Source organism: Tachysurus vachellii, chromosome 8, assembly GCF_030014155.1.
Source record: "Tachysurus vachellii isolate PV-2020 chromosome 8, HZAU_Pvac_v1, whole genome shotgun sequence".
Lineage (NCBI taxonomy): Eukaryota > Metazoa > Chordata > Actinopteri > Siluriformes > Bagridae > Tachysurus > Tachysurus vachellii.
Genome location: NC_083467.1, coordinates 12587206 through 12601867, shown reverse-complemented (window position 1 = coordinate 12601867; position 14662 = coordinate 12587206). Strand labels below are relative to the sequence as shown.

The following is a 14662-nucleotide window of genomic DNA, read 5'->3' as shown; positions in this document are numbered from 1 at the left end:
ATTTTGACTGCTACTGTATGTAAATGATTGATGTCACTACAAATGTGAGTGCTTAGAAAATCAGGAGAGAGATGTGTAATTTCCTGCAGTGAAGTCTTTTATTGTCCTCCAGATTTAGTTCGACCATGTTCTAACTGAGACGTCAGGCAGAGGACGATCTACTGACAGTATCAAGAGGACGTAGTATAAGGAATAAGAGCAGGAGAAAATGGGAAACTGAACGAGCTGGCATGCTACACAAAAAGAGTGACTCAAAGATGAAGTATTGACTGACAGATACTGATGTGTAGAAGTTATAGTAAAGAACAGAACTGAGAGAGAACCAATACAGGAGGCAATGCAGGGCCTCTGATTCACAAAGGTCATAAATAAACACAGGAGAAAGAAGAGCAAGGGTGAGCATAAAAAATTAAACAGTAGGAAAAGATGGATTTCAGTTTGCTTTGTTTTTAGGGTACAAACACTATAACTTGAGGTGAAGCACAGAAACCCTAGGGCTTTAGTACTAATTTGTTATATGTCAAGTCTGCCTTAGTCAAGATTATGTAGATATGCAGTGGACCATAGAGCATAAACTACTTTCAACTAAAAAGCTTATCAACTGATATCATATATAATTGAATTAACCACAGTGATTAGACATAGCACTTCATCAAAAATAATAATGGGTTCACATCATACACAGTCACTTTAAACTGTATGCGGAATCCATTTAAGAATGGGAAAGTAAACTCTCTGCCTTGTTTCAGTTGTAGATAAAACGTGTAAAGCTGCTTATCCTCGTCATACTCTGCCACATGCTTGGCCTGGGCTTATCTGACCTAATGAACACTAGCAGATACCAGTTACAACTACAACTACAAACAGACACATGAAAAATAAATATATATTAAAAAAAAAAAGCAACAAACCAACCAAACAAAGAAACAAGCAGAGAAATAATCACAATGAAACAAACAACAAATGGTTGGTCAGTTACGCTGTGGATGAATTTGGTATGGTTTGGATCAACTAATCCCTTCAAAGTCTAAGGGAATGGCATGTATAATGTTATACAGACTGATCACTTTTATCCTGTGATGAACATTTCTATTGTGATGGGAGTGGTCTCTTTCACTATGACAATGTCCCCATCCATAAGATATGAGTGATCATATAGTTTTTTGATGAGAATGAAAATGATGTAAATGGTATGCTATGGCCTTCACATCTCAAGCCAACATAATGAAAACACCAACAGAGGGAATGTATTTTGGAAGAAAGGAGTTTCATGGTTCAGAGACTTGTAGAATTTGTGTCATTGGAACATTGTTGGCTTTCGGTCTGTCAGCTGTTTTGTCAAATTGTGGCCTAACACCTTACAAAGACACATTGTGGCTTTTCCTTTCATTTCGTCTTATTCAACATTTTCTACTGCATCAATACTGGAATGCAAAAACTATTTACTTACATTTTCCCAAATAATTATAGATTATATCATATCTTATTTTATAAAATATGCTGAGTTAGTTACACCACCACAATGCTGACCTGTAGTCGCTTTCCTTGTCACTTTATTACTGTTCTGTGGTGTTTGACACATTATTGAAGTACATTACAAAACAAAAGTCTCTCTCCAACAGAAAATTTTGTTACAAAAAAGCAAAAGTAGCCCCAAGTTTTTTCCCCAAGTAGCCACTCTACAGGGCCATTCTCTTGCCAGGCTGTTATCTCAAGGCTGTGTCTGCAACATGCCACAACACTCACAGTTTCACAACAGGAGCCTTGAGAAGATAAAGCACTGGATAATTCAGTGTTGTCCAAGCTGACATTCCTGTGAAATGTGCATTCACCAGCATCGACACATAGATAATATGTATGTTTTTCAATTTCTGCTAGAACAACAAGAAAAAATAAACTGAGATGCACTTGGGTAAGAGTTTTCATTGTTGAATGAGTACAGAAAAATTGACAAACATTTAATAGATGCACAAAATAAAGGAAAATAGGAATAGATGAAAAGCAGAAAAGAAAAATCGAGAAAAAGATTTATATGGTCTACTCGCACAGCTACAGATAATCACACTTTTCATAACCTATGTTTAAACACAACATTTCAGAATTTGCCACTAATCACAGACACTCTAAAAGCAAAACAAAGACAGTAAAAGGAAACCTATATATCGTATGTATACTTAATATCTATGTATATACATATTATAGTTACCTTAGGTTTAATTCCACATTAATTTCATTGGTTTATCAATGCAACGTGACTTTAGCTGATCATTTCAGCTGTCCTGGTTATGCTTAAACGTAGTTGGAAGTTGGGTGAAACTTCATTCATTCATTCATTCATTCATCCACCCATCCATCCATTCATTTATCTTCAGTAAATGTTTAATCCTGGTCAGGATGCCAGTGGAACTGAATATTATCTTAGGAAGACTGGATATGAAGCAGACATATATTCTTTGGTTGTAATTACAGTCCACAACAGAATGGCATGCACACACACATTCACACCTGTACACACACATTCACACCTGTACACACACATTCACACCTAGGAAAATTTTAAAGTAGCCAATCCATTTTTCAGCTTGTTTTTGGAACAGCAGAAGCCAAAGAAACCACAGGGGACCATGTGAAACTCCACACAGACAGTTCAGGATATATCAGGGGAATGTGTGATGCAGCAACACTTTCTCTTCTCTAACACACCTATTGTATTGTATGGGGATGTAATCAAATCAAAACATTATATGATAATAGTGGAAAATACAAACATCTAAAACAGAAAGGAACATATTATAATCACTGTTATATTCCTAGAAAATAACGTCGATGAGTCTTTAAGATCATTAAGCTGTAACCAAATTCTCCAAAACAGGGACTGTTCATCACTTGGGATCAAAGTAGCCTCTCGAGTCCTCAAACCACGCCCCTTAATCCCTTTGTTACTATGGCAGCGGCAGCAACGTCACTGGAATAGCAGCTCCAGCTATAAAACTTAAACGAGTTTCTAGCACTCCTGTGTCGAGGAGCGAGTTTTTAAGTGTGTCACTTTATTTTAATTGCAATAAGAAGCCCTGGGAGGTCGACTAGACAGCGGAAAACTACGCAAAGACATTTAAGAAAGTTGAAACTTGAAGATGGGACGCGGAGTGAGTAAAACTAAACAGAATATAAACATGTTAAACGTTAAACTCGACTAAATATGTTAGTGCGCAGATCCCTGCATCTCACCATGCAGTAGTATTGTACTAAACTGTTGTTATAATGAGAAACATAGTTATAGTTATAATGTTTTCTATTAAACTATGTTCTATATCTAGCTCGTTTGATTTAGTTTGCTTATAAGGATGTAAAAAAGTAAAAATCCACGCAAAAAAAAAAAAGAGAGATAGCAATGTTCATGTTCATCACTGTTAATTACAAAGTAAATCACTTTATAAACTGTCCTATTTCATGCCAGGTTCAATCATTATAGTTTCTTTCTGAAGAATCACTATATATACAGTTAGGAAAAGGGAGAAAAATTGTTTCCCTTCATTTAAGCGTTACATGTTTCAGGTGCATCTGACTATATACTTTTTTTTATCACAATAAAGTGATCTATTACGACAGCCAAACATGTAAACAGAGTGATTTTCATGTATTTTTGACTCCTAAAATGATATGGATTATTAATATGGGTTAAAGTTTTATTCGGCTGGTGACAGGTGGAGAGAGAGTCGTCAGAGAAATAATCAGAATCAGGCTTTTTGACAGGGACTGTAGGGTCACCATGTACAGGAATATGTCTTGGTTGCATGTCTTGTTTGTTGGTGCATAGTAATAATAGAGAAGAAGCATATATATAAGAAACAAGGGTTATAAACAAAAATTGTACACTAATGCAGGATCTGCAAAGTGGCCAATGGAAATATTCAATTAGAAATAAATATATTACAACTGAAAGAATGAATTAACTGTACAATAGTGAACCAGATTGAGGAAGGAAGGTGCATTATAACAGTCCGATTGGTGAACGTTGATGTAATGTATTTGAGCAGTGATGGGGTAGTTTATTAATGTCCAAGGTGGTGAATAACAGACAATGCTGGGTCCTGGATTTTGTTGATTAGGCCAGTTGCAGATGGAAAGAAACTGCTTTTGAGGTGTGAAGTTTTAGACTTTATAGACCGCAGCCTTCTGCCAGAGTGGAGTGCCTCAAAAGAGATGTATTTTAGGTGTGACAGCATGATGCGCTCAAAGTACTTAATTGTTACAGACGTCAGAACAACAGGTCTTGAAGTAGGGTGGCACATGGCTTATCTCCATTGATGTGTTGAAGATGTTGGTGAACACTGGGGATAACTGATCAGCACAGTGCTTTAAGATGGATAGGGAGACTGAGTCTGCATTACATGTAATATAATTGAAACGCATAAATGAAAAAAGAAAGGATTTAAACAAACATGCCATAAATGTTTTGTTATATAATCTAGTAGTCCATTCAAATGCCTGCCTGAAATGGTCTTATCATCCATGGCAACTGAACAACCCCTCACTGTGAGAGGACTGCTGCTTGAGTGCTCAAATAACTTCCATCCTGTTTTGGAACACACACTAGCTCCTTTTTTTACTCCCTGAGGCAATCTTTTGGCCATTGTTTAATAATAGTGTGTGATCCTACCACAACACTTACTGCAGTCTTACAATTTCTTTTTGCTGTTGTCCCTCCACTTTGGGACATACTGTGCACAGTATGTTAAGGTTGAATGAAATATTTACCAGAGTACATCAAAGGGTAACATGCTGTGGTGACTGAAATGCTCTAGACCATTTGCTTGATAAAATTATTCCAAGGCACAGTGGACTGGAAAGGATAATCATATGTGTGGTGTCCAACACGAAACTAGTCATTATTTTCACTTCCTTATGAGTGATCAAATCCTCTGGAAAGTTGTGAGGAATTGATAAAGAAGGTCTGATCTTCTGAATGCTTCTCAGATCCTTTTAGTAAAGCACCATGGGTGTTTAGGGATTGGTCATGACGTCACTGATAGATGTACAATGGTACATATGAATAACAGTACATATGTTATCTATTATGTAGCTTATGCTTTTTACATCATCTATGCTATTCATTGCCCCAGATTATTTATCTAATTGATATCTGTATAAAATTTGAATAAAAAAGTCTTTTGAATAAAGCACAAGTGATGAAGGCCTTTAGAGTATCTTTATTCACTGTAAAGCTCCCAGATTTCATTATCAGGAGAGCAATTAGCGATGATTAAGTAGTAACATATGCTGATTCCCTTTTTTTGAAATACGTAACCGTGTGGCTAATAGAAAGGAAGAGATGACTTTTATGTCCAGACACTTTTCAGTGCTGCTCCCAATCATTTGTTCCACTTAGAATGATTCTAATTCAGCATAATAGCTGCATGCAGGCATAGTTGAGACGGTCTTTATAGTGCTTGTACTATGAGTAATTGTTAAAGATTGTACCATGGGCAATTATTAAAGTTAAAACTGAGAAATATAATTTCTTAAAAAAGTAAATTCATATTAACAAGATAATGTCAGATTATTATTTATTTGAATAATCAAGTGTTTATGTAAAGTCTTATGCTGACAATTGTTGCAAATTGATGCATTATTTATTCTGAATCACTGATGTATTGTGAAGTGTACACATGAACACAGGACACAACATGTCACAAAGTATTCACAACTTGGCATCAGAAGCTTGACAAAAGTCTGTCAGTTACTGTGAAGATGGGGTAAAGTGGTACTGGTTGCCTTAACAGTTCATAGGCCTAGGTGTATTGCATATAGCTAATAATATAGAAAATGTTTTCCACTAAGGTTCTTTTTTATCCATAATTAATTTAGTTTGCAATCATTATGCCACTTGCTGCCTTACTCTGTAAATCTTTGGGATTATGGACATCTTTCTACAACTTACTTTATTTAATGTCAAGTTATGTTGGTCATAATAAAGTCATTTTAAAAATGAATTTATGTGTGGTCTGCACCATAACAGGAAGGAGGGCGAGATCAATATGATCTGGCAGCAACGTCAGAGCAAAGTGGGAAGAAAAAGAACAAGAAAAGAAAAGAAATGGATGAGCTGAAAAAGGAAGTGGATATGGTGAGCATTTAAACTTTTGCAACGTGTTATTGCATAACACTGAATCTGGAACAGTAGAAACAAAAGTTTGAAAATGTGTTTTATTAATATTTTTATAAAGGATGATCACAAGCTGAGCTTAGATGAGCTTCATCGTAAATATGGTACAGACTTGAGCAAGGTAAGCAAATTACTGTGTTTTCACAACTAAAAGAACATGTTTGAGACAGAAATGACTAAAGTGAACAATATATCCCCCAGGGCCTTGCATCCTCACGTGCACAAGAAATTCTTGCCCGAGATGGCCCCAATGCACTCACTCCTCCACCTACCACACCAGAGTGGGTAAAGTTCTGTAAGCAGATGTTTGGTGGTTTCTCCATGCTGCTGTGGACTGGTGCTGTTCTCTGCTTCCTTGCTTATGGTATTCAAGCAGCAATGGAAGATGAACCAGCCAATGATAATGTAAGCACAGATAGAAATGGCACTTTTAGCTTGTTTTTGTTAAAACGGTCATTGTTCTTATTAGATTCAATATTTTGATCACATTCTGTCTTTTGCTTTGCCATGCAGCTCTATTTGGGAGTTGTGCTTTCAGCTGTTGTCATCATCACTGGTTGCTTCTCGTACTATCAAGAAGCCAAAAGCTCAAAAATTATGGACTCCTTCAAGAACCTAGTGCCCCAGGTAACATAATTATTATTGAAAAGCGGATATAAAACTGTTTAAACATTATGTAGGGATTTGTAATTCTATATGCAGTATTTTCATATTTAGAAATGGTTCACTGATCAGATTTATTCATTAAAAAGTGCTAAAAAATCTGTATCCATAAATATAAAGAACCAAGAGCATAGGAAAAAAAAGCTGTACAGGGGCATTTTGTATGTTTCTGAGAAACTGTGTTAAAATTGCTAAGCCTATTATTGATACTCCATTAATGCAACTTGTTGTGACTCAAACACAGACACATGAAACCAAGATCAAGCAAGCAAACAGTGCATGTTTATTTACAGCGTGTAATGAGAAAAGTCTTTGAGCACTTGAAAAGGCAGTGAAAACTTTATCTGGCGGGGCGGCAGGCTGCAGCAGTGCAGAAAGTGAAAGGTACAGTGATGAGGGGAGACCCAGGAGGCTGGTGTGGCGCAGCAGGTTCAGTGTCATCTCTTCCATGTCCGCCGGCCCTTCTGTAAATGAGAAGGAAGAACAAAGCACGTAAGTTCGAATGCCGTCCTCAGCCTTATCGCTGTGGAAATGCTGCGTCCCACTCCAATCTCTCCTCTTCACTGAGGGTAAATTGTTTTGTAGTACAGCTCTGATTGGCTGCTGACTTTGGTGCACTTTTGCTCAGCTCCTACATTGTTGTAGAGGGAGGAGCAGCAGAGAAATGGTGCAGTAAAAAAAAAAACTAAAAAAATTTTCATTCATTCATTCATCTTCTACCGCTTATCCAAACTACCTCGGGTCATGGGGAGCCTGTGCCTATCTCAGGCGTCATCAGGCATCAAGGCAGGATACACCCTGGACGGAGTGCCAACCCATCACAGGGCACACACACTCTCATTCATGCACGCAATCACACACTAGGGACAATTTTCCAGAGATGCCAATCAACCTACCATGCATGTCTTTGGACCGGGGGAGGAAACCTGAAACCCCTGAGGCACGGGGAGAACATGCAAACTCCACACACACAAGGTGGAGGCGGGAATCGAACCCCGACCCTGGAGGTGTGAGGCAAACGTGCTAACCACTAAGCCACCGTGCCCCCCTGTAAAAAAAATGTAATCATCTAAAATAGTTATAGAAATGGATACATAGTAGATTTGGGTTATTCTGTCTTCTTTCATTTTACAACTTCTAACTTTAAATCTTAAATAAACTTTCCCAGCAAGCTCTGGTGATCCGTGACGGTGAGAAAATGCACATAAATGCTGAGGATGTGGTGCTGGGTGATCTGGTGGAGGTTAAAGGTGGAGACAGGATCCCGGCAGATGTGCGTATCATTTCTGCAAGTGGTTGCAAGGTAGGCCTTTTCTTTTCATTGTAGAGGACATGCATTGGTTGCAAGACCAAACCACTTGCATGTTGCATCTTGGTGCATAACAGGCTTTTTGACAATTTTATAGGTGGACAACTCGTCTCTTACCGGAGAGTCAGAACCTCAGACTCGTTCTCCAGATTACTCCAATGATAACCCACTGGAGACCAGGAATATTGCTTTCTTCTCTACCAACTGTGTGGAAGGTACAGTAATCGGAGGGATTTTGCAAATGGTTTTGTAATAATAATAAATTGTTGAAAGTCAGTACTGACAATCCTGGTAATAGTGATTTACTTGTAGGCACTGCGCGCGGTATCGTCGTCAGCACTGGTGATCGTACTGTCATGGGCCGAATAGCCACGCTTGCGTCTGGGCTTGAAGTGGGCAGGACGCCCATCTCTATTGAAATTGAGCACTTCATCCACCTCATAACAGGGGTGGCTGTATTTCTTGGACTTTCCTTCTTCATCCTCTCGCTAGTTTTGGGCTACAGTTGGCTTGAAGCAGTCATCTTCCTCATTGGAATCATTGTGGCAAATGTGCCTGAAGGTCTTCTCGCTACTGTTACTGTAAGTCAATGTAAAACCTCTGTGGATTAGAGCTTTACTCCTCCTCTATGTTGGCCAAGAGAGAGCCCTAAGTGAACCTTAATGAAAGTTATCTTAATTATTATTATTTATTTATTTATTTATTTATTTATTATTAATTTTTTTGTTTGTATCTTCTTAGGTGTGTCTCACATTGACAGCAAAACGCATGGCAAAGAAGAACTGCCTAGTGAAGAATCTTGAGGCTGTGGAAACCTTGGGCTCCACTTCGACCATCTGCTCAGACAAAACAGGAACCCTGACACAGAACCGCATGACTGTTGCACACATGTGGTTTGACAACCAGATCCATGAAGCTGACACCACCGAAGACCAGAGCGGAACCAGCTTTGATCGGAGCTCACCTAGCTGGACCTCCTTGGCCCGCATTGCTGGTCTTTGCAATAGGGCTGTTTTCTTAGCAGAGCAAACTGAGATTCCTATTTTAAAGGTATTCTTTCCCATATTACAGTGCATTAATAATACTGAATTATTGTTACTGCTGTAGATGCATACTGTTTGCACATATAGGAAAACAATAACTACTTAACTAATGACCTGAGATGATGTTCTACATATTTTGAATAACAATGAAACATTAAAAAAAAATGATAAATTATTGCATTTTGTAATGGAATGTGTATCCCTCTGATTTTCAATCTTTCTCAAAGAGAGATGTTGCTGGAGATGCCTCAGAGTCTGCCCTCCTGAAGTGTATTGAACTTTGTTGTGGATCTGTAAAAGAGATGAGGGACAAATATACAAAAGTGGCAGAAATCCCCTTCAATTCAACTAATAAATACCAGGTTGATATTTTAAACATTCTTTTATCTTGTCACAATTCTTAACAGTAGCCTGTTCCCAAAGTAGCTTCTGACTGCATGCCATATGATGTCATACAAAACTGAGAAGACATGATCTCAACATGGTGCTTAATTTCATGATGAACCCATATCTACTTTCAATAAAGATCACTCCGTTAAATAATGCATGATATAAGTTTCAATATAATACAGATAAGCAGAAAATGATATTTATGAAACTTTAATTAATTTCTTTTTCACTTCATTGTTATTTTAAAATGAAGCTCTCAGTGCACAAGAACCCAGATTCTGCATCTGATTCCAAATACTTGCTTGTAATGAAAGGAGCACCAGAGAGAATACTAGACCGCTGTAGCAACATAATGATACAAGGAAAATCTCAGCCCCTGGACGAGGACATGAGAGAAGCTTTTCAAAATGCTTACCTGGAGCTCGGAGGGCTTGGAGAGAGAGTATTGGGTAATGAAGTAAAAAAAGGAGATGAAAAGCCTAATATTTAGAGTTAGCCATTTAGCAACTAACATCTGATTATTGCTACCAGGATTTTGCCAGTACTTCTTACCTGAGGAACAGTTTCCAGAGGGCTTCCAGTTTGATACAGAAGAGACAAACTTTCCTACTGAGAATCTGTGCTTTGTTGGTCTCATGTCCATGATTGATCCCCCACGTGCAGCAGTGCCAGATGCTGTGGGAAAGTGCAGGAGTGCTGGCATTAAGGTATGGCCTTGATCATATGTCTGTGTCAACAATTACATTACTGTATTAGATTTTGTATTTGATTTTTTTTATATTTGAATATTTTCTTTTTCAGGTTATAATGGTCACTGGTGATCATCCAATCACTGCTAAGGCTATTGCCAAAGGTGTTGGAATTATCTCTGAGGGCAATGAGACTGTTGAAGACATTGCTGCACGCTTGAACATTCCTATCAATGAAGTCAATCCAAGGTATGGCTGTTTATTTTAATGCCCAGTCCCAAATTTGTTCATGACTAGCCTAAAAATGCTAGGGCACATGAATTTAATTAGCAACAAGTATATAAATTCACATGTAGGGAGGCCAAATAGTAAAATGTCTATGGTTTTTAAAGAAATCATTCAAGGTAGCAAGTTGTTTTTGGCCTGGACAAAAATTCAGAAGGCTGTGGTGGCTATGAGCTGTGCTGTTTTGTCTTAACATTGCACAGAAGAGAGTTGTGCTAGCAGGAGTATATGACAATTTAAGCTTATTCTGAAATGACTTTTTTCATTTTAAGTAAATTAAGTAACAAAATTAAGTAACAAAATTGTAAGAGCCAATACAGTATATGTAGTTCAGTGGACAGATGAAGATCAAGTATAAAATGCTATAGTTACAGAATCAATGTGCATCCCACCACTATAAAGTTTATTGTACTGAAATATACATACAAAATTAAAACTTTTGTTTTATAAAAATCAAGGGATTAGTTGTTCGTCTTTGTTGTTGATGAATGTGAAAAGAAAAAGTAAAACAAAATAGTTTGAAAAACAAAGTCATTCAGCTGGCCTGCTGTGACCATTAATAGCCCAGCCACATAATCTTTTTGTCCCAAGGCAGGCCAGGCTACTGATTTGAGCTTGAAACTAGGCAACAGAGGATTTATAAGACTGCTGCTGAGAAACCCTGCTGTAAATAACAATAACTCGGATTATCAAGAGCAGAAACCCCAATATGTAGGAGAGTAGCAGTTACTCATGTGCTGTACAAGCTGAATCTACAAATGCTTCACTACATCTCATACAATGTATACATAAATAATAATTAATATCTGTTTGTTTTATGTTTTTTTTTTATTACAGAGATGCTAAAGCATGTGTGGTCCATGGTGGAGATCTGAAAGACCTTAGTGCAGAACAGTTAGATGACATCCTAAAATACCACACAGAGATTGTATTTGCTAGAACCTCACCACAGCAGAAACTGATCATTGTCGAAGGGTGTCAGCGACAGGTAATCATTTTTTTCCCCTGTTAATCTGATGCTAGGATCAATTTAGGCCTTCACCACATGTACAATACTAGAATTCTGGATGTAGCACATCTTGATGAAAAATACAGGACAATTTAATAGATACATTTAATAAAAACAAGGCATTTGTAGAGGTTTTGACTTCTTACTGCTAAATCTCATTAAATCATAATTTACTGTGTGCCACAGGGAGCCATTGTGGCTGTTACAGGTGATGGTGTGAATGATTCTCCAGCTTTGAAGAAAGCTGACATTGGCGTTGCTATGGGCATTGCTGGATCAGATGTATCCAAGCAGGCTGCTGACATGATCCTTCTTGATGACAACTTTGCATCAATTGTGACTGGAGTAGAAGAAGGTACATAAAATGTGTGCTTTTGGTATTTGCTGAAATTTCCAAGAATACTGTGGAACTTTTAGTATATACATTTCTTCTGTTCAGGCCGGCTGATCTTTGACAACCTGAAGAAGTCCATTGCATACACTCTGACCAGTAACATCCCCGAGATAACACCTTTTCTGTTCTTCATCATTGCTAACATCCCTCTGCCACTGGGAACTGTCACCATTCTATGTATTGACCTTGGAACAGACATGGTCAGTGTAAAGCCTCCTATTAACAGTGTGCTTGTAATCGTAACGCAGGCTAAACTCTGTCCTTTGTGTGGTTTATTAAGGTTCCGGCTATTTCCCTGGCATATGAAGCTGCTGAGAGTGATATCATGAAGAGACAGCCCAGAAACCCCAAAACAGACAAGCTAGTAAATGAAAGACTCATTAGTATTGCGTATGGCCAAATAGGTGAGGATTCTGTAATTGTATGCTTTTTAAATTACAAAAGTGAATGATTCAAAATGGCTTCCTTTAAAGCAGACTTTTGTCCTTGTGTAGAAAATGACCCAATTTGACACTATCACTTAAACAAGAATATGGTAAAGGACTTTGCTTATTGTTTTATGTAAACCAATTATAATTTTTTTTTCAGGTATGATTCAGGCTCTAGCTGGCTTCTTCACCTATTTTGTTATCCTGGCTGAAAATGGGTTCCTGCCAGCAAGACTGCTTGGAATCCGTGTGTATTGGGATGACAAATATTTCAATGATCTTGAGGACAGCTATGGACAGCAGTGGGTGAGTTGAACACAATTTTGACATTATTGACATTATGAATTTTTGGATTGTGCTCACATCTTCCTTCCTGTGTAATTTCAGACATATGAACAGAGAAAGATTGTGGAGTTCACCTGCCACACTGCCTTCTTCACCAGCATTGTGATTGTGCAGTGGGCTGACCTGATCATCTGCAAGACCAGGAGGAACTCTGTCTTCCAGCAAGGAATGAAGTAAGTCATGTAGAACAAATTGGAGATATTGCCTGAGAATGTGCGGATGCTTGAACCAAGGTTACGAAGAAATAATTTTCCATAATGTTACCTGGCTGAAGTTGGATATATATTTTTTTTAATTTTAAATTAGGAATAAAATCCTTATATTTGGACTGTTTGAGGAAACTGCTCTTGCAGCATTCCTGTCTTACTGCCCAGGGATGGGTGTGGCTCTGAGAATGTATCCGCTCAAGTAAGCTGAATTACCGTTTTATTTCTGTATTTGGTATTAGATGAGGCAAAACAAATTCTTTCAATAATGTGAATATTTTGAAATTTATTTACTGGCTCTTTCTTTAGACCCAACTGGTGGTTCTGTGCTTTCCCATACTCTCTCCTCATCTTTGTCTATGATGAAATCAGAAAGCTCATCCTCAGGCGCTATCCTGGAGGTAAACACAAATCTTGTTTTGTTCCATAATATAAAAGCTAGAATCTAAAGGAACTAATTGTAACTATATTCTTTCCCTTTTACTTTTCAGGCTGGGTCGAGAGAGAGACATACTATTAGAACATCATATCAGCAGAACTTAAGTCTTTTTGTTTAGTGTTCTACAGTTTTTCTACTCTGGATTTTAACCTCTTTTCCTCCAAATATGTTTTTTAACCAATGTTTTACATGTTTTAAGTGTAATATCAATAAACAATAATATAGAGTGATTTCATTCTTTTAAAATACTTCTTTTGTCTTTTTATTATATATTTAGGGATGCAGTCTGTATGTCTTGTGACACTGAATGGCTCTTAGAATCTGATCAGCAGTTAAAGATGAGAAAAATGAAGGGAAGTGTTTGCTTGGATACCATCAAGCACCTCTAAAGTATTGCATTTGTAGAGAGGAAGTACTTTGTGGGAACCAGAGTTAGCCTGCACTGGAGGTGTTTCAATTTTCCATGGCAACATGGTCTCTTTTATTGGCTTTGTTCATTCGTCCATTCATTCGTTCAAGCCTCATTTATTTGTAAAGTCTATTTAAATGCAAGACCACTGTGTTATCCTATTTTTTTTCTTCTTTTGAACAGTCAGTTATACACAACCAGACAATCAGTGATGAATTGATATTGTCCAAATACACATAATGATGCATATATTAAATTAGGGAATTTATGGTTTTATACACAAAATCATTATTTGTCATCACTGCAGGCAAAACAAATGACTAAATGTCTTAGAGAGGGTAAGATAATGCATTCAAAGGCTCAGTAGCTCCAACTTACCACCCACCATCAAACTTTCCAGAATTTCCCATGCTTCATTAGAATGAATTAATGGGGAGAAAATGGTGTCATTGAGTAGTCAAGCTCTTGGCGCTTTGATTAATTGTTTCTTTACTGTGGGATGAAACTAACAAAATATTACACCACCAGGAAAAGATTCTAAATATAATATAGTGTAATATAGTTACACTATATGTAATGTAATATAGTTTTAAATATTCACAGACTCATTGACTTTTTCTCCCAATGTGTGAGATAAGACCTGTTAACTTTTAGTGCAGAGAACTGAGGATCCAGCTCAAACGCTTCTTCTGTTCTGAGATGCTTGAATTGAGCTTTAGTTGAACTGAGAATGTGACTTGGCAACGGCAGCTTTTGTGCAGTTGAGTGAAAATGGGGCGCTTGTTGGGCTGAAAGAGGTCTCAGCTCTTGGGCCCAGAATGTGATGCCATGGAGAATTTTAGCAGATGAATAGAATTTAGGCCTCAATCGCAAATTATTTCTATAGC

The 14662-nt window shown here is 37.6% G+C and overlaps 1 protein-coding gene across 1 annotated transcript; it reads left to right on the top strand.

The window, feature by feature from the left end:
• Positions 1–2960: 2960 nt before the first annotated feature.
• Positions 2961–13614, top strand: atp1a1b (ATPase Na+/K+ transporting subunit alpha 1b). Its single transcript, XM_060876290.1, has 22 exons — positions 2961–3146; positions 6020–6127; positions 6228–6287; positions 6368–6571; positions 6680–6793; positions 7998–8132; positions 8236–8353; positions 8451–8719; positions 8880–9188; positions 9409–9543; positions 9825–10020; positions 10103–10278; positions 10373–10509; positions 11383–11533; positions 11741–11909; positions 11994–12148; positions 12229–12352; positions 12537–12682; positions 12764–12894; positions 13028–13129; positions 13237–13328; positions 13419–13614. The coding sequence occupies exons 1-22, from the start codon at positions 3135–3137 to the stop codon at positions 13445–13447; spliced, it is 3072 nt and encodes a 1023-aa protein (XP_060732273.1). The 5' UTR covers positions 2961–3134; the 3' UTR covers positions 13448–13614.
• Positions 13615–14662: the final 1048 nt, after the last annotated feature.

What these genes read in the sequence shown, in the direction of transcription:
- atp1a1b (XM_060876290.1), top strand. An exon ending in ATGAACCAGCCAATGATAAT is followed by an intron (nt 6,572 to 6,679) that starts GTAAGCACAGAT and finishes TTTGCCATGCAG; the next exon opens with CTCTATTTGGGAGTTGTGCT. An exon ending in CTGAGATTCCTATTTTAAAG is followed by an intron (nt 9,189 to 9,408) that starts GTATTCTTTCCC and finishes TCTTTCTCAAAG; the next exon opens with AGAGATGTTGCTGGAGATGC.